At 54.3% G+C, this 27,951-nt stretch overlaps 1 protein-coding gene across 12 annotated transcripts in view; it reads left to right on the top strand.

Moving 5' to 3' along the window:
* Nucleotides 1-27,951, top strand: part of ITPK1 (inositol-tetrakisphosphate 1-kinase) — a 165,094-nt gene that overhangs the window by 92,333 nt on the left and 44,810 nt on the right. For 7 of the 12 annotated variants that reach the window (XM_002923832.3, XM_034642105.1, XM_034642109.1 and 4 more), the window contains 2 exons: nt 3,262-3,387; nt 26,862-26,979. In XM_002923832.3, coding sequence (XP_002923878.2) covers nt 3,262-3,387; nt 26,862-26,979 — 244 coding nt within the window. Of the gene's footprint in view, nt 1-2,965; nt 2,996-3,261; nt 3,388-26,662; nt 26,764-26,861; nt 26,980-27,666; nt 27,943-27,951 lie in introns of those variants that run through there. The other 5 variants (XM_034642106.1, XM_034642107.1, XM_034642104.1 and 2 more) reach the window with 4 other exon arrangements.

The following is a 27,951-nucleotide window of genomic DNA, read 5'->3' as shown; positions in this document are numbered from 1 at the left end:
CGTCTGAGCCCCCCCCCACCACCCCACCCCATCTGTGAAATGAAGCCTGGCCCACCAGGGTCCCCTCCTCTGTAGTGTCCTGGGTTCTTGGGAGCCACTTGTAGGTGCCTAGACCCTGCCTGAGCCCCCCTCCTGAGTGGCAGCCCCAGAGGGCCCACCTTCTCCTTCCCAGACAGCAGGGAGAGACTGAAGTCCCCTTGAGGTCTTTGTAGGATAGACCCTTCAGGGCGAATGTGGCTTATCTGGCCACTTGAGGAAAAGCCGTGCTGGAGAACCTTCTGGACCTGGTGGCAACTCCAGTCAGGTCTCAGCAAAGATGCTGCAGTGAGAGACGGCCAAGCCGGGACCAGACCAGGCCTGACATGTGTCCCCAGTTGCTGTTCTTGTGAAAGGGTTTTACTGGCATAAAAATGCTTGGAAAATATACAAAGGGAGGTGGCCGGCTTCCAGAACTCAACTGTTTACCTTCAGTGGAACGGCCGGGAACGCGGACAGCTTATTTTCCAAACAGCCCAGGCTCGTCAGGTCTGCAGGCCCGAGGCTGGTGCCAGGCTGGGACAAGCCAGGGGCATCTCCTTTCCCCAAACCCACTGGGACACATTTCTGTCCCCTCGTGGTGCACAGGAGACCCGGAATCTTCTCTCTGGAGACGTGCATGCTGGTGGGGATGGGGCTTCACCCAGGCGACCCTGTTCTCTGCCATTTCTAGCTGCCTTGGTCTGAAAAGATTGGCCTCTTGGTGGTGGTTCCCGTCACGGTGGAGCCACGGGTTACAGCCAAAGTGGGTTTGTGGTATCTTTTGAGAGTTTGCTCTTCTTGGCCCAGGTTACCACTTCCCACTGGGTTTGCTCTCCTTCCTTCAAATTCTTTTTTTTTTTTTTAAAGATTTTATTTATTTATTCGACAGAGATAGAGACAGCCAGCGAGAGAGGGAACACAAAGCAGGGGGAGTGGGAGAGGAAGAAGCAGGCTCATAGCAGAGGAGCCTGACGTGGCTCGATCCCATAACGCCGGGATCACGCCCTGAGCCGAAGGCAGACGCCCAACCGCTGTGCCACCCAGGCGCCCCCCCCTTCCTTCAAATTCTGTTTCTGGTTTTGTTTTGTTTTCCTGGGAAGTGGGTTTGAATGAGAATGTAATACTGAATCCACAGGCAGAACCAGAAGGGTCCTCTCAAGTTCTTGTGTGTGTCGAAGGGGAAACCAAGGCCCTGGGGGGTGAGGAGCCAGGCTGGTTCTCAGGCCCCGGACATCTGGCAGCCCAGCTGCAGGCTCAGCCTGCAGGTTTTGCTCTTGGGCCTCCATCCAGGCTCCAGCTGGGCCACTTCCCAACCGCAAGGCCTGGCCCGTTGACTTTTCTTCCCCGGGCTCTTGGTGTGCTGGTCTGTGACAGTGGGAATGTCACCCGCAGCTCCTGGGCTTGCTGTGGGGATACAAGTGCTGCTTCCCTTCCCCATCCAGGAGCCCTAGAAGGAATGGCTGGCTTCTCAGCGAGTCTGACTTTTGTTTTGGGTTTTATGCAGGCTAGTCACCATGGGGTGGCAAGACGCTCCGTTGCTTCTTTGGTATTATTGTGAAGTCCGTGGGATTTGTTGTTGTTGTTGATAGGGAAATCCCTTAACATCTTTTCTGGTAGGCAAAAAAAAAAAAAAAAAAAAAGGAGATAAGGATACCACCAGGAAAGAGCTGGTACTTCTGGAAGGTTTGACAAGAGAACAGTTTAACTGAGAGAGAGAATGAGAAGGTGCCAGCTGGGTCAAAGCAGCCAGCGAGGTGTGGTGCAGCCCCCACAGAGTGGCAAACTGTCGCCACCCCAGGCCCGAGGGGACGGGGGTGGGGAGGTGGTATGGGGGCCCTAGAGACAGCGGAGGTCTTGGGAGACAGGCTGCCTGCTTGATGGGGGGGCTGTGTCTGCTGTTAGAAATAGGGCGGGGGTGTCAGGATGGTGGGAACAGACACCTGGATGTCTCGCTCCCTCTTTCTCCCATCTTCTTGGGTGCCTCCATTGGCTTCTCGGCCAGAAGCCAGAGGACCGGGTGGCCAGGTGGTTGTGGCCCTAGAGGACAGCCTCCCACGGCCCAGAGGGGTTCGGGAATGGGGGTGGGAGCACTGGATGACAAGCATGCTTCAGATCTGCATCTGAGCGCCGCCACTTTCTCACAGTCAGGTGCTGAGTGGGGGTGGGGGTCAGGTTCCGTATTCTCCACTCTCATTTGTAAAATCACTTCTCATCATGGAAAGTAAAAACTTGGTTTCTAGCATGATGCCTACCCAGGGCGAACATTCGTAGCTGTCATTGTGATTTCTTTACTAGCAGCTTTGAAACAGCCTGCAGTCCTGGAGGGAGCATGGGGAAGCGCGTGGGGGTGGGGCTGGTGGCTGTCTCTGGCCTCTGCTGAGGCCACCCGGCGGGGGGGTCAGCCAGGTGCCAGGCTGGCGCCGCTGCCTCCGGGGACTGGCCTTGCAGGTGGTGGTGGCCGTGTGCCGGGTGGCAGACATCTGGCGGGTCAGGAAGCATGGTGTCAGGCCGCCCGGCTGTTGGCAGGTGCTCGTGTCTTGGGGTCAGGTGATGCCGGCGGTCTGTCAGCCGGGCCACTCTGGCTCCCTTGGGATGCGATCTTCCTAACCCTGTGTTCTTGAAAAAATAAACAAAGCCTCGCAGGGTCCAGGCCTCCCCGCACTCTCTGCCAGCGTCTGTGATAAGCCCTGAATTCAGTGTGAGGTGCGAGCTGTCGGTCTCTCAAAGCGATGCCTCTCAGGTGCATGAAGATCACAGCTCTGCTGAGACTGTGTCGTTTCGTGGCAAGAGCATCTGCCTAGATCTCAGTTTAGACCTGGCTGTGTGACTTCAGTCATTTGGCTTCACCTCGCAGAGCCCTGGCTTCCCGACCTGAAAAACCTTGGTCTTTGAGCAGATGGCCATGTCCAGTAAATGTTTTCTCCATACAGCGATTTCACAGTGACGCTCGCCGAACCAGTAGATGCCTTGGTTCCACGTGTGTGTCTTCTGTATCCGGGGTAGCATGGGGCTCGGGGACAGAAATACAGACACGGGGCCTGCCCTGGAGGAGTTCTAGAATCTTAGTGGGTTTGTGCCCTTTGTCCCGTTTGTATTTTCCATGAGCGCCAGCCTTCCTCCCGCCCACTTCCCAGTGCTGCAGGGACATGCAGGGGTGGGTGGGGGTGAGACAGCGGGGCAGTGGTTCAAGTGCTGAAGTTGTTCTTTCTCTCTGTGTGCCCCCCCCTCCCTCCGCCCTGGCAGCTGAACCTTAGCCGGCCGATTGAGGAACAGGGCCCCTTGGACGTCATCATCCACAAGCTGACTGATGTCATCCTCGAAGCCGACCAGAACGACAGCCAGTCCCTGGAGCTGGTGCACAGGTTCCAGGTGAGCGAGGACAGTGAGGAGGGAAGGCCCGAGAATGGCTCTGCACCTTTCTAGAGCTGTAGCGGCTGTCTTGCCGTGTAGGCCAGGGTGGTGGTTGTGCTGCTCCCAAGACACGGGCCTGGGGGTAGGCACTTCCCTGCCAGGGCCTCAGTCCCCTCGGGTGTCCGGTGGGATCCAGCCAGGGCGGGGTTGGCACGTCCTCTGCTCTCTGCCTGTGTAGACGTGCTCTACTGATCAGAGCACCGCTGCGTCCAGATGTGGCCTCCACGCCCGCAGCGCACACAGTCCCTGTCACTGGTTCGGAGTTGACACCAGGGCTGGAACCCTCCTGCCTTGGGTTGAGAAAGGGACCCCCAGGGGCCGTTGAAGTAGAACAGCCTTACCAGCTCCCCGAGTCCTGCCTTGGTGGGGAACCCCCCGTCTGTGCTCGTTGCTTTGAGCCCTGTGTGCTTGTCTCTGAGCACGGACTGAGTCTGTTGGCTGTTCCCTCCTCCCTGTCCCATACCCTTCCTCCCGCCCCCGGTCTTGACCCCACAGTGACCCACCCTCCACCTTGGGAGGTGCTGCCTTTGCCCCCACTGACTTGGCCGGTGTTTTCTCTGTTGTGGACAAGAACGTGATTCATCCCTGTGAAAAACAAAGTCATGTTATCGGTGCAAATGTAGCCAACATGGAGGGCCTCCCTGGTGGGAGGGGTGCTTGAGTGGGCTTTTCAGCGTGTGATAATTGGAGATTTGACATCCTGTCCTTCTGTATCTGTACAGAGGGGACTCTCCTGGGCCTCCTTGGCCACACAGTAGCCCTCCTGCTGACAGCATCTTCTTTTCCCCATGTGCCCGGGGTCGTGACCTCAGCCTCCCTTGCTCGCTTCCCCATGGCTCCCCGCGCTCCCCCCCTCCCCGCCTTAGCCAACTCTGCCATGGATTCCCACGTCCCCTGTGCAAGCAGCCCAGAAGCATTTGTGGCCTGCTCATGGCCCTGCTGGTGGCCTCCCTGCCTTGGGGGGGGGTGCCATCCCCATGTCGCGTCCTCCAGGGCCTTTGCCTTGCCCATGGCCTGAACCCCTCGTGCTTTCGTAGGGCAGGAGGCCATGGGAAAGGCGCGTTCAGGCTCCTCCGTGACCTTGCTGAGACTCCCTTTTCTTGTTAGTAAAATGGTATCAGGACCAGTAAAACCTTGTACAACGTTGGTCGGGGCACACAACGTCATGCTTATGAACTGCTGCTTGCAGTACCTTGAAGGTCAAGATCACTTCAGTCATGTGACCTCCGTGAGCCTTAGTTTCCTCTTCTGTAAAATGGGGATGCCGATAGTTCCTAGTCCTTAGGATGGCCCGGTTGCTGTGAGAAGTAAACGTCTGTGTGTGTAGAGGTGCCTAATGTTTGCTGAGCGTGCCGACACTCTGCTCCTGCTGCTAGGACTTCAGTGTGCCTATTACTTGGGTTGCTGCTGTTCTCCTGTGTCAAGGTTGGTAGCCCCCAGACAGCCCCAGCGCCCTGGGAGTTAAGGAATGACCAGCCCCTGGGGGGATTCCCATCCCTCACTTCCCGTAAACACATACACCGCCCACAGTCCAGGGCAGGTGGTGGCTGAACAGTAAAGGAAGACTGGGTCCCTGTGTGCCGGTCTCGGTAGAGGACAAGGTTACAGAGAGAGAACATGGCAGGGGGATGTGGGGACGTGAGGCTTCAGGGTTTCAGCCACTGCGTGCATTTCCCAGGGAAGTCTTGCCTGGGTCTCTGGAGTCTGTCCCAGCCAGGGCATGCACACTCGGCCGGCCCTCAGATGACTGAGGTGACCTCAGTGTAACCTTCCAGCCTTGGTATTTTGGGGATAAATTTTCACTGCACTCTGTGCTCGAGCTTGAAGCCGGATATCTGATAAGGCCAGGACATTTCCTCCTCTGTGAAGAAAACAATCCTTTGGGGAAAAGGGTGACAGGCTGAGCTTTCCAGAGGCCCCAGGAAGAGAGGAGACAGGCGGGGGCTGGCGAAGAGAAGGACTGAGGGACACCAGGCGAGGGCCAGGGGAGGGGCCCGCTCGGCTACACTAGGGCCTTCTTCCTGCGCTGTCAGCACTGACCTGGTCACCTGCTCTGCTGGAGGGTTTAGAGCTGGACCAGATAAACTTGACCTTGGTCACACCCCTTATTTTCAGATTCTTGTTTTAATATTCATGCAAGACTTTAACAAGGAGACGTTGGCTTGGGTGGTTGGGGACCACAGGGTCACTAGCAGGGAGGCAGAGCCCAGGGTTTGCGGGGCTGGCCTTTCTGCTGCTGGTTGTGAATAAGCAAACAATAAGATGGTTTGGCCCAGAAGGGGCTCCTCTTGAAGGGCCTTCCCCAGATGCCGTATTCGGGTCCCAGGAGAAGTGAGCTGAGGAAGAGGTGTCTCTGAGGTCCTCCTGATAGCCCTCATGCGTTCTGCACCTGGGATGCTTCCATGAAGCCTCTAGCCTGGGATGGAAAGGAATTCTCCGAGCTGAGAGGTTATGTTTTTTCCTGGCTGCCTTTGAGGACAGGTTGGAGGGGGTGGGCCTGGGGTTCACTGCAGATCACTAAAGCTGGTTGCCATAGAAACCACCCCCCCAAGCCTTTTTAAAATATTGGCCCCAAGAGAGCTTTGCTTGGAGAATCACCAGGATGATTCAGTTGTTTTTCTGCACCAGGGTTCACGTGGAGCCAGCAGCCTGGTGCTGCCGTGGCTCTGCCCGAGAATCATCTATCACTGAACAGACCTGAGGGGGCCCTGCCCATGCGGGCTATGGGCCTGGGGTGGCGAGAGAGTCCCTGTCCCCATGCTCAGGGGGTGCCCTGGCCTTTGGACCTGTTTCCCCACGGTAGCAAGGAGAACCTTCTTCTCACGGTGATATCCAGGGCAACCTGTGAGGAGGGGCCAAGAGGGATTCCTCTTTCTGCGGCCCCTTCCAGCCCCAGAATCGCCCAGAAGGGTTACAGTGATTGTGTTCTGTGGGGCATGTGGAGCTGTCTAGGCAGATCTTCCTGGGGCTTTGCCTGAAGAGCTTGGAAGAAGGGCGTTTGAGTCTAAACTGACCCCTCTTCCCCCATCTTGATTAGCTGGAACATTGTTAAGTGTTCCACAGACACTAGGTGAGGACCTAGCCCGGAGGGGAGGCCGATGGGGAAACCAGGAACTGCCCCCACAGCCCCCAGAGTGATGAGTTAGGGCAAATGCAGACCTGATCACTACACGTCCTGGCGTCAGACCGTTCTGTGCCTTCTCTTTGCAGCGATAACAAAGACTTCATTCAGTCTTGAACCAGACCCCTGAGGCCTGTGTGATCTGGCCATGGCCTCCCCCCACATCCTCACCTTGGCCCACCTGTCCCTCAAGCTCTGTCCTCCTGCCCACCTCAGTGCCTTTGCCCCAGCTGTCCCTGTGCTAGGTCTTCACCCCCGGCTCTCCATTCAGATGCCCCTCCCTCAGGGAGACTTCCCTGGAGATCTCGCTAAGAACACACCCACCATCCCAGGCCCTCCTAACTTTCCCGTTTCCTTCCCTCCCTTGGGAAATGCAGGATGTTCTAGTGGCTGCTGCTGTCTGTCTGTCTGGGGGTTAGCTGCACGGCGGCAGGGATCACATCCGCATCAAGCTCACCCGGGATCCCCATTGCCGCACATGATGCCTGCTACGTAGGAATTGTGCCCATGTGTTTGTGCAGGGAAAGAGCATTGTCGGTGCTGGCTTGGTGCAGGGCACCCTGGTGGGGCAGAGGAGGGAGCACATGGCTTCGGGGGGGCGGTTGGAAGCAGGACACGAGGGTTCATGAGGCAGATGGTGCTGCTTGTCGGGTGCGTGTGGGGATGCCTCCGGGGGGTGGGGAACTGCAGGACGAGCAGGTTGGAGAGAGAGGGCTTTTTCCTGCCAGGCTGTGGAGCTTGGACTTTATCCTGCAGGCCAGGGGTGAGGGCGATAAGATCAGATTTCACTGGCATGAGAGAGGCCGTGCTCAGGAGGGGGCCATTGCCAAGGCAAGATGAACTCTGAGTAGTGAGGACACCATAGTCATTGGAGCCTGGCAATTTCTGCAGCGGACAGAGAGCTCATGCCCCTGAGGGCTCGACTGTGCTCCCATCCTCATCCCAGTGACCCTGGGATCCCTCAGCTGTGACAGGCTGGCACCCATAGGCCCCCGCGGGACAATGCCCCACTCACCTGTTGGGTCCCAGCCAGCCGTCTGATTGTATGAAATGCGTCTAGGAAGGGAGCTTCTTCCTCACCTTGTGGATGCGGGCAGAGAATGCACACTTTGCACATTGGTTTTACTTGAAAGGAAACAGCTCTGTGAATCAGCCTTCAGGAGCCCGGCTCCCCATCCTCCAGCCCTTAGCTTAAAAAACAGGCTTATTGAGTGGAGCTCACCATACCATACCATTCCCTTATTTAAAGTGTACAATCTGATGGCTTTAGTGTATCCGTGCAGTCCATTTTAGGGCATTTTTGTCACCCCCCAAAAAACCCTGCATCTTTAACTGTCACCTCCCTTGGTGGCCCTAAGCAACCACCACTGTCTCTCTGGCTTTCCCTATTCTGGACTTTTGTATGAGTGGAATCGTGTCATACTGGACTTCTATGACTTCCTTTTCTCGCTTAGCATGAGGTGTTCGAGGCTCTTCCACAGCGTAGTGTGAACTGGTGCTTCCTTCCTTTCGATGGCTGAGTCACGCTCCATTTGGATAACCACATTGTGTGTGTGGTCATCAGCTGATGTTCCCATGTTCTGACCATCAAGAGTGACACTGCTGGGGCACCTGCGTGACTGAGTTGGTGAAGTGTCTGACTCCTGATTTCCACTCAGGTCGTGATCTCAAGATTGTGAGCTTGAGCCCCGTGTCAGGCTCCATGCTGGGCATGGAGTCTGCTTAAGATTCTGTCTCTCCCTCTGCCCCCCGCCTCTTTTTTTTTATTTTTATTTTTTTTAAATTTTATTTATTTATTCAACAGAGATAGAGACAGCCAGCGGGAGAGGGAACACAAGCAGGGGGAGTGGGAGAGGAAGAAGCAGGCTCATAGCGGAGGAGCCTGATGTGGGGCTCGATCCCATAACGCCGGGATCATGCCCTGAGCCGAAGGCAGACGCTTAACCGCTGTGCCACCCAGGCGCCCCCCGCCTCTTTCTTTTAAAGATTTATTTCAGGGGTGCCTGGGTGGCTCAGTCGTTAAGTGTCTGCCTTCGGCTCAGGGCATGATCCTGGCGTTATGGGATCGAGCCCCACATCAGGCTCCTCCGCTATGAGCCTGCTTCTTCCTCTCCCACTCCCCCTGCTTATGTTCCCTCTCTCGCTGGCTGTCTCTCTCTGTCGAATGAATAAATCTTTAAAAAAAAAAAGATTTATTTCAGAGAGAGAGGGAGAGCACGAGCAGGGGGAGGGGCAGAGGGAGAGGGAGAAGTAAACTCCCCATTGGGCAGGGAGCCCGATGTGGGACTCGATCCAGGACCCTCAGATCATGACCTGAGCCACCCAGGCGCCCCCCGCCTTAAAAAAAAAAAATTGCTATTAGGTTTTATGTACACGTTCTCATTCCTTGTGGGAATAGACGCAGGAGGGGGGCGCTGCTGGGTCATGTGGTAGCTGTTTCTATGGTTGCGGAACCACCAGCCTGGTTTTCCTCGCATGGCACTGTTTTGCATCCCCACCCACAGTGCATAAAGGTTTCAGTGTCCCCACATCCTCGCCAGCCCTTACTCTGACTTCGCTTTTAGCCCTTCCGGTGGGTGTGAAGTGGCGTCTTGGGGTTTTGATGTAAATTTCCCTGACGGCTCAGGATGGCAGGCATCTGTTCGGGTGCTTATTGGTCATTTGTGTGTCTTGCCCGCAGCCCTCCTTACAGCTCACGTGTAGAGGTCTGGAGCCCGCAGATTCGCCTTCTTCCTCCTTGGGTCTCCTGTCCCCCAGAGCACAGTGGTTAGGAATGCTGATGTCAGAGCCTGTTGCCTGGGTCCAAAGCTCTCCCCACCACTTCTCTCTGGCTGGCCTTGGGAACGTCTCTTCATTTCCACTGTGCTTCAGTTCCCTTACCTATAAAAATTGGGGCAGCCGGCGTCCCTGCCTTCCAGGGCTGCGGGAGGACCGAGTGTGCTCCCCGAGCCGGGTGCTTGGAGCACTGGGCATGTGGACTTGTCGATCCTGGAGCCCAGGCAGGGCCTCTGCCGGTCCTGGCCCGTGTGTGACCTGCCCCTGCCTCCCAGTCTAGCTGCAGACTCCACTTTCCTCTGACATCGGAGAGGACGGCTTTCGAGGCCCTTCCCGCTCCAGTCTGTCAGGATGGGCTTGGCCACGCTGTAGTAACAAGGCGCTCCAAAAGCCCGGCACAGGCTTGTTTTTACCCTGTGGCCCCTGTCATTGGAGAGTGGGCTGGGCCCTGCTGCACGTCTGGGAGCTGGGGTGACAGAGTGGCTGCAGACAGGCAGAAGGAGGGCCCCACACAGTGCTCTCTGGCTCTTAGTTTATGTGATTAGCACTGTGATTACTCGTCACAACCCTCCTAAGAGTCCTCAGTCGTGATTGTAGTCAGCGAGGTGGTGATTATGAAAATGTCCCCAAATTGCAGGTGTCCTCCGTGCCAGGAGCGGAAGCGTGCACTGACTTCAGAGGCAGGGCCGGGTGGAGGTCCGGGGACTTAGGTACTGTGCCCGGCTCTGCCTCTCACCACTCACCTCACCAGGACCTCGGGGGCCCCGCCTGTCGCCCCGGGAACATGCCAGGATGGCAGTGTGGGATGGAGGCACTGAGAGCTGCTGTGTCCCAGCCCAAAAGGCGGTTGCCGTGAGCAGCAGTGATCAGCTCCGGGACCACGGCTCTGCTCTGCCCCCCGACCCCTGGGGCTGAGAGATGATTTTCACAGCTGCGTTGGCTCAAACCCTGTCAACCTCAGATGTTTACTGGGTGGCCGCCAGCCCGGGGCTCTGTGCCACACGCTGGAGGGATGGGGTGGAAGCAGAAGAAACATGATTTTGTTGCTATGGGCCCTTCTAACCCGATTCGGGAGATAACATCTAAACCTAACAAAAATTAAGTGAGTTTCTATTTGGGAGCAGAGCTTAGTGGCATGTGGGCTTCCTGGCTGGTGGTGCCAGTGAGGGATTCGGGCAGTCTCCGTGGAGCCCTACGCCAGGTCGCGGCTTCCCGAGCGAGTCCCAGCGGGCCTCCTGGGCTTTGGGCACGCCACATCTCTTATCTCATTTTGTGCTGAGGTCAGTCCCTGGGAAAATGGAATTACTTCCCCATTTTTCAGGTAAGGAAGCAGGCCCAGGGAAGTTAAGGCGCTCGCCTGGGGTTGCTCAGTTAGAGCAGGACGGAGGCAGGACTGTAGCTCATGCTTTCCCAAGTATGCCTCAGAGCAGCTCTGGCTGGCAGCTGACGGACCCTTGCAGGCGGGGTGAGGGCTGGCGATTCACGGTCACCTGAGAGAAGAGGTCACCGTCCAGGATTGCTGCTGACACAGCTGGGACCGCACTGTAGTGAACGGCAGCCCACAGACGCCAGGGGAGGCGGAACTGGGCCTCGCTGGTGACCCTGGCCTCCGAGGTGTCCTGGGGTGGCCGTGACGTCAGCCTCTTCATGACTCCTGGCCCGGGTGACAAGGCCACTCCCCCCGGTGGTGGAGATGGCTGCACAATCTTCCCATTGTGTGCCCAGATCAGGCCGGGTGGTGAATCATTCTTTCTCCCCAGGGGATGCTGGTGCCATTGAGTGCCATCAGCCGTCTGCAGGGCCTTTCCTGCGGAGAAAGGAAGACCGGCCCCCCAGGCAGATCCACGACTTTGTGACCCTGTTTCCAGCCCCCTGCAGAGCTGGACTTCACACAGCCCTGGGTGGTGCAGTGGGAGGGGCCAGCTGCCCTCACGCTATTGCGTGTGGACAATCAGTGTGTGTGGACCGTCAGGGTTTTACAGCACAGGGTTTGAGGTACGTTGGGTCTTAGAAGTACTAACGTTTATTAATAATAAAATTTTCCAGGGTTGAAGAAAGAACTTTCATGCACATGATTTCAGGGTTCCTTAGCTCCGGACTGTTGACGTGTTGGGCTGGACAATTCTATGTTGTGGGGCTGTCCCGTGCATCATACGTTCAGCAACATCTCTGGCTTCTACCCACTAAGCGCCGGTGACACCACCCTCAATCGTGACAACCAAAAATGCCTCTAGACATTGCTGAATGGCTTCTGGAGGGGCAAATTCACCCCTGGTTGAGACCCCTGCCTTTCTCAGAGCACAGTGGCTCTCAGGGCTTCCACGGGTAAGTGAAGGCCCTCCTGTTTTAAAAGCGTGGATATGGAGGCCTCGTTGGACACAGTAGCTGGGTTTTGGAGGTTGGGATCTCAGACCAGGAGGTCTGAAGTCTCGTGGGCTCTTATTTCAATAACACCTGCAACAGAAAGGTCACCTTCTTCCATTCTCCTCCTGGTCTGTTCTGGGACCATGACTTCCTGACTTGCTTCCGTGTTTCCCACGTGGGCTGCACGCTCACGGTAAAGCCATTGTGGTTTCTTTTGCCTTCGTGTGGTGATTCACAAAGCTGCTCACCAGCCAAGTTGGCCTCTGCTGACCTCGGTCCTCCGAGGCACGAGGACCTCCCTGAGCCCCTCCTTGCATGCCCCATGCTGCTGGGGTCCCCGCCCACTGTTTTTGGCCTCTCACTTCCCACATCCCCTGGCTTCCAGCCCCTGACCTGGCCCATGTCTCTCAGTCTGTTCATTGATCTCGATCGAAGATCTATTACGTTATTCATTCAGCAGATCTTAATTGAGCACTTACTGTGTGCCAGGAATCTTCAAAGACTGCAGATAAAGTAATCAATAAGACAGATCAAGTAGCCTCAGCCCCTGCCCCCTGCACAATTGTATTTGTGTGTGTGTGGGGGGGGAGGGAGGGAATGCACACAAAACTCAAACAAGTAGAGGAAAAAGTAACACAGTCTCCAGTTAACGGTTAAGTTCTAGAAGAAGAAAAATCAAGGCTTGTGGTAACAGGGAAGTTCTTACCACCTCAGCCTGCAGCCTCTCTGAGGAGTTGACATTTGAGCCTGAGGCCTAAAAGTCCTGTTGATGGAGGGGAGATCGTAGAGCAGGCCAGGGGGCAGCGTCTACCAGGCCCTTTGGCAGGACAGGCCCAGAGGTCCAAGGACCCTGAATAAGGAGGTGGGGAGGTGGGGGGGTGGTTGGAGAAGGGGAACTGGGCATACCTGAGGGCTGCGGGTTAGAGCAGGGCTGGAGTGCCAGGGGACGTCAGTCTTCAGCACCTAGGGGTCACTGCCAGGGGGTGTAAGGTGTGTGTGTGTGTGTGTGTGTGTGTGTGTGTGTGTGTGTGTGTGTGTGTGTGGTATGCCAGCTGGAGCCTGTGCCGGCAGCTAGGAAGGCTGGGGGGTGTGGCTTGGGGCGCTGAGCGCAGAGATGAGGGCCCCAGGCATCTCTGGCTAGAGCGGCCCCTGGTTTTTCCAGAGTTCAGCAGCACACTGCAAACCCTACCCTGGTCCCCAGTGACTCTTCTCCCCCCGCTGAGAGCAGTGTGGGCACCCTGAGTTCTGTGAGTAACACTTGCACACCCAGCAAAGCCCGGGGGAGCCTGCGGGCCCTGGGGAGGCCTCGGCTTGTTCTGGGAACTGAGAGTTCAACTCTGGCTGAAGGGCTGGGTGAGGGTGGTGGGTGGGGCAGGCCGAGCGGGCCTGTGGCCTGATCCTGGGAAGTGGCTCGAGGGCCGGGGCGGCTCCACAGCTCACTCCACTCCAGCGGTGTGTGGGGAAGGGTGTGTGTGTATGGGGTTGCTCACATGGAGGGGGAGTGCCCGTGGGGGCCTGCGTGTATGGGGGGGGCGCACAGGGGGGTTAAGACAGGTGCTTAAGGAGTGTATGGTCCTCACTTTGCTCAGCTGCCAGCTCTGACGGTGACTGCTGGGACCCCCTCCAGCCCCCCAGAGCGATCCCGGAGATGCTAGTCTGTCCTGGTTTAGCGTTGGCCTGCGAGCCGATGCACTGTGACCAGCACCTAGCCCTGAAGGGCCTTTTCCTGGCTGGGGAGGACGGGAGTAGGGCTGTGGCGCTGTGATAGGGCATGTGACATTGGTCAGGTGAACAGTCTGGCCGGGCACGGTGCCAGCCTCCTGCTGACAGGAGATGGAGAGCACTTATAAGTTTGGTGCTGCAGGCTGGGGACAGGGAGGGAGGGATTGTGTTCCATGGGGGGCCCGGGAAAGGCGGGAGAAGGCATTTGCCATCTTAAATAGCAGAGCATTCTGTTTACTTCCAGCCCTTTCTTCTTCAGCATTTGGGGTTATGTTTTGGTGGGAACTCATTTCTTCATGGGTTTTTCTGTCTGCTCTGTGAACAACAGTTTCTCAGCCAGAGGGACCACACTGTCGTACTCAGGCTGCTCGCTGGGTGACTGAACAAGGCACATGACACGAGACCATCTGGGGAGATGACCCAGGTGGACAGACAGTCACGGGGGCATCTGGCTTCAGGGTGTCCAGGCCACAGGCAGGGACCCTGAGGCGGGCATGCAGAGCTGCACACCCAGGAGAACCTGTTGTCTTTGGGGTGCTTAGGCCCAGCCCTGCCCCACACTGGCACTGTCTTAGCATCTCCCCTCATCTGGAAAGGGGTTCCCCTGTGCCCTATCAGTGGTATGGGTCTGTATAGCTCCTTCTGGAGGCCGGGGCCTGGGTGCTCCGACTTCTCCTTGTCCCCTTCAAACCCGTTGTTCTGTCTTGTGTTCAGCAGCAGGGACAGGTGTGGGGGTGGCTATTGCTGGTATTCTGCTCTGCTCCGTGGAAGCTTGGCCTACCCTTCACGAAGCTCTGGGGTTTCTCCCACCTCGTGCCCCATCTGGGACAGGGAATCACTGTCATCTCGTGGACTGTGATTCTGGTGGATTCCTTAGGTGTGGCTTTCCCTGTGTCATCTGTGCATGGCTCTCAGCGGTCCTGACTAACTGATTTTGGTCATGTCGGAGTCTCCCCCTACCTCTGCTGCCCAGCCAACCACTTCCGGTCTTGGGCACAGCCCTCGGTTCCCCACGGCCTTGAGCCTTTTCAGAGGCTGCTGTGTCTGTGAACAAAGATGGTTTTCCTGTCCCCACACAAAGCCATTGTTCCGACAGCAGATCCTGGAAATGATTTCACATCAGCCCTTGGGGCTCCCTCATTCTGTTTGATGGCTACATGGTATTCCATTAACTGGCCTTAAATCCTTCCCTTAACAAGCTCTCTGCTGATGTTTCTGGAACATGCCTTAGTGATGAAATGCCCTTGTGCACGTATTTGTGTGCACACGTGGGGAGTTCTGTGGGATAAATACCTGGAAATAGAAATGCTGAGTTTATGTATTCTTGATTTTGGCTGGTGCCCAGTTTCTTCCCAGAAAGTTGAACCAGTGACGGTCCTATCAAGCTAGAGCTGGTCCGTGTTCCACCACTTTTGGAGATGCTGCTCTCATCGGTTTAATTTGGCCTGGAGTTCTGGAGTACTGGGGAGGGGGTGCACCCCTAGCGGTCCCCTCGTCCCGTTACGTTTGCTGCTGGTGCTCAGGGCCCTGGTGAGGGCAACGTCTGTGCCAGGCACGCAGCCTGCCTGGACCTTGACCCCAGGCCACCTCGCTTCTGTCTGGTGCTTATGTGTTCATACCTCGCTCTTCTCTTCTGAACTCCCTGTGCTGTCGGGGCCTGACCACCCCAGCCTGAGCTCATGGGTTGAAATGACAGGTCTGAAGAGCAACTAGGCTGAGGTCGAGCGCATCAGTTTTCCTTTCACTGGCTCTGCCAAATCGTGCCAAAGGTCAGGCAGTATCTTGGTCCTTCCCGAATGGCAGAGTCTGGCGCACATGCCTCTAATGCCCGCCCTGTGTCAGACACGCTGCTCAGGCCTGTCCCTTCCAAGTTCAGCCCCTGGGCCTTGCATGCCAATAGACGGGTCACTGCAAAACTCAAAGCTGGCCCCGCCACGCCTCGGCTCGGGCCCCTGTTGCTTTAGGATCACGTCCAGACTCCCTGGCTGCTGTGTCTGCAGCTGTCTGTCCTGTTTTCTGCCTTACGTAAGCTCCTCTTTGAGACCTACGTCTGCCCAGTCATGCCGGGCTCCCTCACCCCATGTCTTTGCTTGTGCTGTCCCCTCCGCCTGGAATGCCTGTTCTCCTCGTGGCCCAGGGCGGCGACCCTTGGTGGCTCAGCCACACTGGCCTCCGGAAACCCTCTCTCTTCCCCTTCCACTTCCCTCCCCCCATGGCTAGATTAGGGCCCCGACCTGCACCCCTGCACGTTCCCATATGGCAACATCATCATCCCCTACATCTCTCTGCACTTAGGAGCCCCCGGTGAGGGTGGGCGGGATGCGGCCGCTCTGAAGCTGCAGAGGTGCCCCCGCCCTGGTACACACACGTGCATGCGCGTGCGCACGCACACTTTCCAGGGGCTCCCTCCCTTCCTGGCCTCATGCTCTCTGGGAGGCCTCAAGCTGAGTGTTCAGACACTGGCGATCTCTCCAGAATACAGATGAGGGTTGACGAAGACCAAGGTGCCTGAGGACATGGAAGCCCAGCTCTCCCCAAGGAGCCGTTTTAGCAACGTTAGAGATGTGGCGGTCAGGAGGTGCCCTCCACGCGCCAAGGCTGAGTCTGTAAGAACTGGAGAGTCGTCTGAGCGACGGCTCCTTAAGGCGGTCCGGGTATGTGTGGTCTTGCTTGAGCTAGTGAACTGATGTCTGTTCCTGACGCAGAGCCATTTGCCACCTGTCGTTTGTGTGCCTGTCCTGCTCAGTCTCTTCCTCTCCTGTTGTGGGCACGTGTGTCACCGTCCTAACTCACTGCGCTGTGCGTATGTTTGAGGGCAGCAGGCCCCGGACTCCAGGGCCCTAAGAGGTTTTTTCATTCATTTATCACTTCACAGAATCCAAGAATTATAGGACTTAAAAGTTAGAAAGGATGTTATAAAAATGCGTTATTCCAACCTACTTGTTTTGTAGGTAAGAAAACGAGATAAAAATGATTTAAGTGGCTTTCAGAAGTACGCATAAAGGTAATGGCTGTGTTAGGACCTGAACCCAAATTTCTTGACTGCTTTGCCTTAACTTTCACAGTGTCTTAGGGTCCTTGTGCTGGAATTGGGATCGGCCAGGTGCTGCTGGGTGGAAAGAGGTGGTAAGCCAGTGATTGGAAGTCATAAGCCTTGGCTGATGGTCAGGGACTGTTACATAGGTTGTGCACTGCACAGCTCAGTGGCAGACTTTGTGAATGGCATCCTGTGTAGCTGGACTTGGCAGTCCTGCCCCTGGTATGTATCGGATGCTGCCACAACCTTCTCTTGGCCCAAGGTTTAGCTTCATGAATCTCTAGCCCCAGCACTATGCCAGACCTGGCTACCTCTTCAGATGCCTGGCCTGTGATTCTTGAATAGCCATGGGTGCTTTGGTTTAGCTAGTTCCATGGTTGGCTGCCTGGCACATTCTGTTGCACCAAGACACCTGGGTCTAGCATGGATTCCTCAGGACTCTCTGTGGTCTGTGGTTTTCTGTAAGGTGTAATGAACAGACAGGTATTCTGGGTGGTGCCAGGAAGGCTTTGCCTGCAAGACATTTGGCCCTGGCTTCAGTTGATTTCATGTCCATGAACAGTGGTTGATTTCATGGCTTCAGTAGTTTGCCCAGAAGATTCATTAGCTGTCTTCCCCAGAAAGCTTTGCTCAGCATGCCTCATGACCTCATCCTCACATGGAGCTGATCTCCCAGGAACGGGTTTCGCTTTCTACAGAAGCATACCATGCCTTTGAAGGTATGATTGCTTGTGACGCCGTTTTATCTATTAGTCTTCCTCCCGCCGGTCCCACTCCTGCAATCAGCAGGTGTCCGCTGCAGGCGTCCTGTGCATCCAGCACGCGCCGGCCCTGAAAATCCTACACATATCCTTCCCTCGGTGCCGTGTGGCTCTTCATCCCAGAGGCTGTTGTGGGCTCTAGCATCTGGTCATACCATTTGTTTACTCTCCTAAGAGTGGCTGTCTTCTGGTTGTTGTTAGTTTGTCTTGATCCAGGGTTGGGAACAGAAGCAGAGACTCTAGCCCACTGTGGTCGCTCCTTGGGACCTTTGGGAGCAGAGGGAACCAGGGTGGACCCTCGGGTGGTAGAAGGAGCAGATGGGATCACGGTCTCATCTCTGCCCCTTCACCAGGGGACCCCCGGCTAGTTTCTACTTCTTTCTCCTTTCTGAGAAGACCGGCTGGAGTATAAGGGACCTTAGGTCTTGCAAGGTCGAACCATCTGTGACTCTGTTTCTGGGAAAAGAACTTGCAAACTGCCGTATTTTTTTGGGTGCTTTACCTTGTACTGGCACTAAATGACGTGTGCCTCACGGCCGAGGCTTGGGTTGGCCGACCATGAGAAAGACCTACTTTTTTCTTTCTTTAACGTAAATTTTAAAAGAATGCACATTAGAAATTCTGGCTGTAACTACAGTTGAGATGCCTTTCCTTTAGCCAGGGTTCCCCATGCCTTGTTTTGCCAACTCAAGGGCTCTGGAACCAGATGGCCTGGATCAAATGCCATCTTGGCTCCTTCCTCTCAGGGAGAGGCTGGGCTAGGTATTGAGGTGCTTGGAGCCTTAGTTTCTCTGTCTGTCAAATGGGGCTGCTATTAGGACCTAGAGCATAGGGTTGTTTTAGGGAATAAGTGTGTCCGTCCCTGAAAGTGTATATAACACTGTCTAGTACTTGGTGAGCCTTCGGGAAAAATTAGCTGCTATCATCACCATTATTACTGTAATTATTAATAGCTACACCTTCTGGCATCTTGCCAGGACCTCCATCACAGTGTGAAGACTTTAGGAACTGGGAGCTTCCTGCCTTTCATCCACCACTTGGTGTGGAAAGGAGCTAGTTCAAAGGCCAGCCTTTGTGGCCATCAGCTGGAAGGTCTGGGCTTGGGTTGTGCTCTCAGGAAGAGTCAGAAGGAGTGAGATTATGCTGAGTAAGCCCAAGGTTACCTCTTTTCCCATAAAAGCCCGGTGAGTAATTTTTAACAGCCACAAGGGAAAAAATGTCAGGTCTTCCCCAGCATTTGTTTGGTGACTGAGCACTAACGGAAACACACAGCCTCTGACTCATGGGGTCTTAGGAATCAGCCTGGAGCATTTGTTCCGTGCCTGGTGTGTGGGCTTCGCCTTGAGTGCCTGCGCTAACCTAATTTCGGGAACCAAGCGATGATCAGGATTCTGCATCCCATTGGGGTTAGCATAAAAGGTTGTTGCGGTCCCCCAAGTGGTGATGGCTGCCATTGCCCTGGGGAGGTATAGTGGATGGTGGCCCCTTTTCCATCCTTGATCTACTCCACAGGCTGGAGTCCTGGAGAGGGTAAGCGCAAGGCAGGCCACACTGCAGAGCGGGGACTGGAGCCGGTCCTTGCTATTTGTGTAGTCCGGTGCTTTCGTTCGTTCTCCCCTCCTTTTTTTCATACGTTGAAGGTACTACACACATAGAAAACTGTACGTATAAGTGAGCAGCTTCATGAATTTTGCAAACCAGATACACCGTGTATCCACCACCAGATCAAACAGTAGAGCAGAGCTGCTCCCTAGAGCCACTCATGGGCTCCCCACTCCTTCCCTGCCTTTGCCCCCCCGGCCCTGCCCCTTCTTTCTCTTTCCACTCTCATTGAGGACCTGCTGTCCTCTCACGTGACCTCTCCTGGGAGAAGGGGAACTGGGACCCTGGAAGGAGCTAGGCTGATTACCAGACTAGAAGATGAACTTTCTCCAGCAAGTTGAATGCTCTCAAATCCCTGTTCCATGAATGGCTTCCAGCCTGGTCCTCCCACACTGCTCCTGGCCAGCAGGATTTTTCTGGAATTTACTTCAATCCTATAATTCTCCTCCTAGAAAGCTTCTCTGCCTCTCCCTCCAGCCTTCAGGTTAACGTGCAGAATGCTTGGCAGGGGAACCTGGCACTTAGCTTGCCCAGCCCTGCATGTGACTCCTTTTTCGCCTTCACCATGCCGCTTTCTGTCCCGCCTCACTGGAGATGGAGAGTCCCAGAACATAGGTGGGGCTCACTCTCACGGCAGCGCTTGCATAAGGTTTGCTCCACAAGTGCAAATACTCAGGAAGCCCGAGTTCAGATAGCTGGCCTCCCAGAGACCCGGTGGAGACGGCTTAGTCCACGGGAGGTCTGGGCACCTCCCAGCCTCTTCACTTACAACCCCCCACTGCTGGCCCCAGGCTGTCAGCTTCAATTCACCCATTCCGTCCAGCCCCAGGAAACCACTTTTTGTGTCTACAGACTTGCCTGTTCTGGACATTTCATATAAATGGAATCAAATGCGGTCTTTTGGGACTGGCTTCTTTCACTTAGCGTAACATTTTCAAGGTCTTCTCTTTCCTGTTCTAGACCTGCCTGACTAAGTTGTATACAGCACTTAGGTTCTAAATGGATCCTTAGACTTTCTGGGAATTAAAAGCACTGTAGCCACATAACTTGTTGGGGTAGGTGACAAGGTGCACTGCACAGGCCTTGGGGTTGACGTTGTAATGGGTGGGTTTGAGTCCTGGCAAAGCCCCAGCTGGTTGTGTGACCTCGAGCTGGTCACTTTGCCTCTCGGAGACTCGGTTTTTCCATCTATAAAATGGGAATAAAAATATAGTTGTTTACTCTGTAGACCACAGAGATTGCTTTGAGAGTCAAATCTAGCATTCTGTGTGATTGCAGTGTTTGAAAGCCAGAAAAACGGTGTATTGGTATACTGTGGTGGATTGCTATGATTGCTCCCTAAAACATCCATGCTTGAGCAGCTGGGAAGTTTGTGATCTTACGTGTTCTTACCCCAAGAATATCTGGTGTATAATCCAAGAGGAATGAAAACATTCGTCCACGCAAAAACTTGTATACAAATGTTCGTAGTAGCGTTATTCGTAGTAGCCCCGAGGTGAAAACAGACCAGATACCCGTCACCTGATGAACAGATCAACAAATCCGGTATATCCACACGGTGGAATATTATTCAGCCGCACGTCATAGCACGGGTGAACCTTGAAAACATTATGCTAAGTGAAAGAAGCCAGTCCCAAAAGACCGCATTTGATTCCATTTATATTACATGTCCACAATAGGCAAGTCTGTAGAGACAAAAAGTAGTTTCCTGGGGCTGGAGGGAGTGGGTAAATTGAACCTGATAACTAAAAGGTATGGGACTTCTTCTTTTTTTTTTTTTTTGAGGTGATGAAAATGTCCTAAAATTAACTGTGCTGATGGTTACACAACTCTGTCAACATATTAAAATCACTGGATTATAAGCTTTAAGTGGGTAGATTGCATAGTCTATGAAATCTCTCTCAATAAACCTGTTTCTTTTAAAACATCGTGCGAGGTGGGAGCTATGCCCATCTTCCATTTTACAGATGAGGACTGAGGCTTTTGGAGGCCGAGTCACACGCAGGGCAGGCAGGATTCTACCCCAGGTCTCGCTCCCTCTGGCTCCCATGCTTGTAACCTTTTCACAGGATTGGCCTTCACCTTATAGAGGAGGAAGAGGCCTAGAGAGGAGAAGGGGCTTCCAGTGCTCTGTGTGGTCCTGCTGCTTCTATCACAGTTCCCCTACCACTACAGGGAAGATTTCTGGAACAGTCCACTGGGCCTGAATTTCCCAATCCTGCCATGGAGCTTAGAGGTTAGGCTATGCTTGGCTAGTGGCCTTTTAGCGGCTGGGTCCTGAGTACCATGAGGTGAGGCTATGCGCCAGGTCTGAGGTGGGTGGTGTCCTTGACTCACAAAAGCTCCTAATATTGAGGATATAGTTTATTTTTTATTTTCTACTTTTGGTATCATATCTAAGAAACCAGTTGTCTGATTCTCAAGGTACTGTGTGAAGATGTACTCCAGTGCTTTCTTCTAAGAGGTCTATAGTTTGAGCTCTCACCTCATAGGATTTTTATATTAAAGGACATGGTACTTAAAAAAAATATTTTCTCAGCAGTGCGCATGTAGCCAGCTGGTCCTAGGTGAATGGTGGCTGCTATTATTTAAAAATTATGGTGATGATTATTTTTATTTATTATCTTTTCCATAATTAATCTCTCGCTGTGTTTCCCATCTGGCTGGCTGCCTCTTGCTCCTTCTGGAAAGATAGTGTTGGTGTTTGAATCGGTCTCTGGCACAACTAGGGGTGTGTGGGATTGAAGAAAGGGGGACCTGGTTACTTCAGTCCTTCCCTCCATTCTGTCCCCAGTTTTTTTTGTTACAGGAAATTTAAAAATACTTGAGAGAATGCTGCAACACCTTCCCACGTACTGCCACCCAGCTTCACGAGTTAGCGACTTAATGACCACTCTGGTTTTCTCTCTGCCTCACACACTTCTCTCACCATCCCCTGTGCCTGGTTACTTTGAAGCAAATTCCACGCGTCATATTTAATCTGTAAATCATTTCAGTATGCATCTCAAAAATGAATCACCACTTCTAAAAATTGGCCTGCAGTGTTTTGGGGGTTGGCCAGAACGTCCGCTACCGCTGAGAATAGAGGGAGTGGGAACCGGGCCTGGGCACTTCTCTCGCTCCCCTGTAAGGAGCCGGCTGACTGGCCGCCGCTGGCATTGTGGGCTCTGCCAGGACCTGTCCATAGGGGTGCGCCCTGCAGCCTGGGCTGCCACGGGCTAGGGGATTGCGTGGTGCTCCGGGCATCAGCGGGAGGGTTGACCCCAGCTAGAAGAGCCCTACTGCTCACCCCAGGTGCAGGGCTGGCCTGCCCCGCAGGCTGCTGCATGGGGCACGGCAGGATGAGCTCAGAGACCTTGGGCCAGGTTTGGTGCCGAGACTCCACATGTTGTCCAATCATGAGAATCCTGTGTTTTTCTATCTACCAACTCCTTTCATGTTCACATCTTGTTGCCCACAGCAGCTCCCTGAGATAGGTTTTATTTAAAATGCAGGGGTGGGGCACCTGGGTGGCACAGCGGTTAAGCGTCTGCCTTCGGCTCAGGGCGTGATCCCGGCGTTATGGGATCCGAGCCCCACGTCAGGCTCCTCTGCTGTGAGCCTGCTTCTTCCTCTCCCACTCCCCCTGCTTGTGTTCCCTCTCTCACTGGCTGTCTCTATCTCTGTCAAATAAATAAATAAAATCTTTAAAAAAAATAAAATGCAGGGGTGCCTGGGTGGCTCAGTCAGTTAAGTGTCCGACTCTTGATTTTTTTTTTATTTATTTATTCGACAGAGACAGAGACAGCCAGTGAGAGAGGGAACACAGGCAGGGGGAGTGGGAGAGGAAGAAGCAGGCTCCCAACAGAGGAGCCTGATGTGGGGCTTGATCCCGTAACAGCGGGATCACGCCCTGAGCTGAAGGCAGATGCTTAACCGCTGTGCCACACAGGCGCCCCATCCGACTCTTGATTTTGGCTCAGGTCATGATCTCAGGATCAGTGGATCGAGCCCCGGGTCAGGCTTCCATGCTTAGCGGGGAGTCTGCTTGAGATTCTCCCCCTTGCTCTCTCCCCCTTCCCCCACTCGTGTGCGTGCATGCTCACTCTCTCTCTCTGATAGATAGATGAATCTTCGGAGAAAAAATGCACATTTTGCACACCAGGAAACAGACTCTCAGAGACAAATTGCAGTTTCTTTTTCACAGACATAGGATGAGTGGAAGAGGCAGGATTTGAACTTGGGACTTCTGCCTGCATTTTCTGTTAGGTATTAGCAAACCCTCGTGTCTCCCTGCTCAGTCCTGTCCCTAAATGGAGCTGCAGAGGAAATGATATCTGTGGTGGTCATCCTGGTCCTTTCATTTGGCTCACATTCTCAGTGGGGGAAACATGAACTTCCCCCAGCCCAGCAGAGACGGCTCAGCGTCCCTCTTGGCATCATCATCCCTTGGGCCTGGGGGCTGGGGGCAGGGGGCACCTGGCTGGCCTCTGCCCCTTTGTCCCCTCAGCAAACAGTCTGCGTTCTCTGGCCTTCCTCCTGGCCCTCTGACCAGGGCTGTCTGTCTCTGCTCTACCCCCTTTTCAGTCTGCTTCAAGCCGGGCTCCTCCTCGTTAACGTCCAGGCTCCCTTTGTAGGTGTTACGTGGCAGGCGCTCTAACGGAACATGTGTTTACCATTTGCCATGGAGACCGTTTGGGCCTTTCTTCTTCTAAGTGGTGATAAAATGGTACAGGGCGCTCACCCTTCCAGCAATTTGTTTGGTAATTCTAAGAGTCTTGTGAAAAATGCATGAGGCCTGTGGTACAATAGATAAGCTGAAAGGCTTGGAAGGAAATCCACTTGTGGATAGCGGGGCGATTGGAAAAACTCTTTCTTTGCCCTCTCTGTCCTTGTCCCAAAAGAGATCGTGTTCAGGAATAATTCTTCTGTTAATACGGATGCTTTCATCCCGGGTCAAAAGCTTGTTGGCGCCTGCTTGTCAGATATTTTCCCCCTTGGTGTCTTCTAACTTCTTTCCCTCATGAGTTTGGCTTAAATTCATGTCTTAATGATTCGAAGTTCTCTCTTTAAAGGTCACTGCCCTAACGCATAAAAGTGGAACCAGATCCAGCAACTACTCGGATACTCTTCTTGGGACTGGGGGGGGCGGTTTCGAGGGGGAGGGAGGAGCATGCCTGGACTTTAGGGGACTCAGCTGCTGGGGGAGAGCTGGGCCAGCCCGTCGAAGCGAGCATCTCTGATACTGCCTCCTTTCTGAAGGAAGGCAGCAAGCTTGTGTGCGTGCCGTTATCTGTAATGCTCTAGCCCCCATGTGTGGCCCTGAAGGCTGCCTCCATAAACACCGATCCTCCGTTTTTCACTTAAGGCTTTTAAGTCACAGATGAGGGAACTGAGGCCCAGAGAAACCAAGTGGCCTGCCCAGGGTGACCCTGGGAATTGATAACAGTGGGAGTCTGGGTTTCTTGAGTCCTGGGTCCTCACTCTTCCCTCTTCACCAGGCTGCTTCCTGGCATGTTGGGGGAAGGGAGGAGGAGGGGGTGTGGGGACAGTTCAGTGCTTTCAGGTCATAACCCAGAACATGAATTCGTTGGCCAGGATTCTAGATCCAGTAGGGCAAAGCCTGGAAGGCTTTCATTGATCCGTGTGTCTTTAGTACTCTGCACGATGCCCTGACACTTGAATGACGTGCAGTTTGTTGTGTGGATGACCTTTTAACATGAAGACAGTCATACGATTTCATACGTATGCGGGAATCTTGGTGTCTCACAAATGACATGCTCTCATGGCAGTGTAGGCCTGGTTCAGAGGGAGGGTGTTGACAGGCTGATGGGGAGCCTGCCATGGAGAGATGCAGGCACTTACACGAGGCTGAGGCTGTAGAGAGGAGAGCTGGGCAGGGCCTCTGGCCTGAAGGCAGCTCTGGGTAAACCTTCCATAAGGACACTTCGCAGCTTGTCTCCACGGCCCCCGTGGGTGGCAAACGTGGGCTTGCCCACATCAGTTGCCAGGCTTCTGTATAAGCAGGGAAGTGGGCCAGGCACTAACTGACTTGCTGACGGCTGCCTCTCTCAGGAGGAGGAGGAGGGTGGGTTCTTTTCTGTGTTTATGTCTGTAGGATGGATGTGCAGGGAGAGGGGCCGAGAGCGTGTCCACACCACAGAGTTCGTGGGTGTGAGGATGGGAAGAAGGGCTCCCCATTGGCATGTACCGGCCACCCCTTAGGAACAGAGAAGTTTTTTCAAACATTCAAAGAAAAAGATACAAATGAGCCCAAAACCAGATACTCTGGTATGAAACACAAGGGGGGAGCAGATTTCAGAGGAGAAGGAGATACCAATCTCTGGCTTTGTGTTGAGAGCTCTTAAAAATGATTACTAGGAACCAAAATAGGTTCACTGAAAAAAAGAGTAATTCCAAATGGAGCTTTCTTTTTGTTGATAAGGCTGACTTGAAAAGAAGCATTGTGGCTTTTTTCTTGGCCTTTGCTGACCTTGCAGACTGATCTTGTAGACTGGGTGGGCAGGGGGATGAATTAAGCTGGTGTATTCATTCCCTGGGGTGGCCCTGACCAAATACCACAAACTGGGTGGCTTAAAACAACAGGGATTTTTCCCTCTCACAGTTAAGGAGGCCAGAGGTCTGAAGTCAAGGTGTCTGCAGCATAGGTTCCTTCTGGTGGTGCCAGGAGAGAATCTGTCCCATCCTGCTTTCCTGCCTTCTGGGGGTGGCCATGATCCTTGGCAGGTATGACATGAGTCACTGTCTCTGTCTTCAGATGGCCTTCTCCGTGTGTGTCTCTGTCCAGATTGCCCCCATCCTAAAGACACCAGTCAGTGGATTAGGGTGCATCCTAATCCCGTGTGGCCTCATTTTAGTTTGCTTCCATCTGTAAAGACACTATTTCCAAATAAGGTCACACTCACAAGCACCAGGGCTTAGGGCTTGAACAGAACTGTTGAGGACACAATTCAGTTCACAATAACAACAGCTGGTGAATGGCCTCTCTTCCACCCAGTCTTTCCTCTGAGCCCCTCTGAGCCCCTCTCCTGTTCCTCCAGCATTCCATAGTTTTGTTCTTAGAATCACAGTATTCTGGGGCCAGGGGGATGGTCCCATTTACTGCGTCTGCCTGCCGAGCTGCTCTGGCCCACTGATGTGGCTTGGGCTCCCATAGTCACAGAGGTGGGGAGTGGCAGGGCCAGGATCCTTGTGTTTCTTTCCTAGAAGCATTTTGCCCAGTCTCTTGTTGACTTTTGTTAGAGACAGTCGTTTCTCATTCCCCATGTGCCTTAGCGTTATTTCCCCAAGGAGATCGTAACTTCCTTAAATGCTGATTTGGTCACAGTCCTGCTTGCAAGTTTGCAGCCTACCCTGAAGAAGCATGTTGCAGGGGGCACTTGAGGGCCAGGGGGCACCCTGTGGCGGGTTTCTCATCCTGCCTTCCACACCAACCCTCTCCTGAATCCCAGCCTGCCTTCCGCTCTCGCAAGCCCCGCCCCAGAGTCCTTATCCGTGCAGGGTGCGGGCCACACTCCTTGAGTATCATCTACACGGGCAGCAGAGCTGGTTTCAGGTGAGGCTTTATCCGGGGGCCAATCGAGCTGATGGGAACCTGCTTGCGCTTCTTTTCTCAGCTGTGTTTTCTCACTCTGGCCTCCCTTTCTCAGTTTTGGCTTTGTCAGGCCTCTCCCTCAGATCTCAGGGTGACTGCGCCCAGCTGCCCGATCTCCTCAGTGTGGGAGAGAATGGTCTTGTCCCAGCATTCCTAGGAAGAGCTCTGAGCCTGCATCTGATTGGACCGAGTCCGGTCACGTGCTGTCTTCTGAGCCAGTGGCCAGGGTGGAAGGTGCTGATTGGTCTAACCAGCGTCATGTGATCCTGGTGCTGCGGAGAGCGTGGAGGCAAACTCCCCAGACAGTGTGAAGTCCCAGACCGAAGTCAGGGCTGGTGGAAGGAGGGAAGAGACGGGGGTGGGTGCCATGAGGGCACGTGGGATGGAATCTCGCCAAAACCTCGTTTCTGCCTCAGCCGCCCTCCTCCAACCGGAAGTGTTGTGTTTTCCTTTCAGGAATACATCGATGCGCACCCTGAGACCATTGTCCTGGACCCACTTCCTGCCATCAGGACCCTGCTCGACCGCTCCAAGTCGTATGAGCTCATCCGGAAGATCGAGGCCTACATGAAAGGTACGGACACACGTGGCTTGGCCTCCGTGGCAGGTGGCCCACCCCTAACAGTGACAGCGTGGTCATTGTGTGGAGTGGGAGGAGGGGTGTCTGAGCTTTTTAAAACCCTTTAGGGCAGAAAAGAGTTGAATTCCCGGGGGGGGGGCACACATTGTTGGGCGGGCCTTTTTCTTTCCTCCTCTGACCAGCAGAGTTAGGACATAAAAGTCTCAGGGTGCTCTTCGGGAGAGAGAGCGGCTGCAGCCACTTCGAGACGGTTTTGTTTTGTTGTCTTGAACCCACAGAGTGGTGATTAAGTGTCCCGATAACACAGTGGTTAGAGAACAGGGGTGTGTGTAGAATAGCGGAGCAGCGGGCAGGGGAGGGGAGTTATGAAACTGGGCAAAGGAGACAAACAGATTGAAGGGCCTTTAATCAAACACGTGGAGATGTGTAATGTGGTGGCTGGACCTCGTGGGGTACACTCTGTTCTCAAGGGCGGGAGCCCCCTGCTTAGCTGCGGGAGCTTGTCCTGCCAGCCACATCTTCTTGTCTCTGAGGACTCGTTCTCCCCCCCCTCCCTGGGCCGGGCCGCTCCAGAGAAGTTGGACTGCCTTCCCAAGGTGTTTGTTTATGTGAGAAGGGCTTTTTGGAGAAGATTCATGTTAACAGTAACCTAGTTCTCTTTGCCTGGTGCAAGTGTTCCCTGCTGAGAGTTCTTGTTTAATTTTGAGGGAAAGCACTTTGCCTGTGTCCTGGGGCGGTGTGAAGCGTCATCTTAGGAGCAGGAGACGCAGCTCCCACTCCTGCCATCCACACCAGGAGTGTGGCCTACCTGGCCCCTGGCCTGGGTGGTGCCTTGGCCTGCCTTTGTTTCGTGTGATGGTGAGACCGGTGGGAAGAGTTTGGCTCGCCAGACCAGAAGCAGCCTGTCTGCAAGGTTAAGCCTTCTTGCCTTCTGTCTTCCCGTGCTCATAAAAGCAGGTATGGTCA

Source organism: Ailuropoda melanoleuca, chromosome 14 (genome assembly GCF_002007445.2).
Source record: "Ailuropoda melanoleuca isolate Jingjing chromosome 14, ASM200744v2, whole genome shotgun sequence".
Classification (NCBI taxonomy): Eukaryota; Metazoa; Chordata; class Mammalia; order Carnivora; family Ursidae; genus Ailuropoda; species Ailuropoda melanoleuca.
Note: the sequence above shows the minus strand (reverse complement) of the source record. Positions and strands in the feature narration are given on the sequence as shown.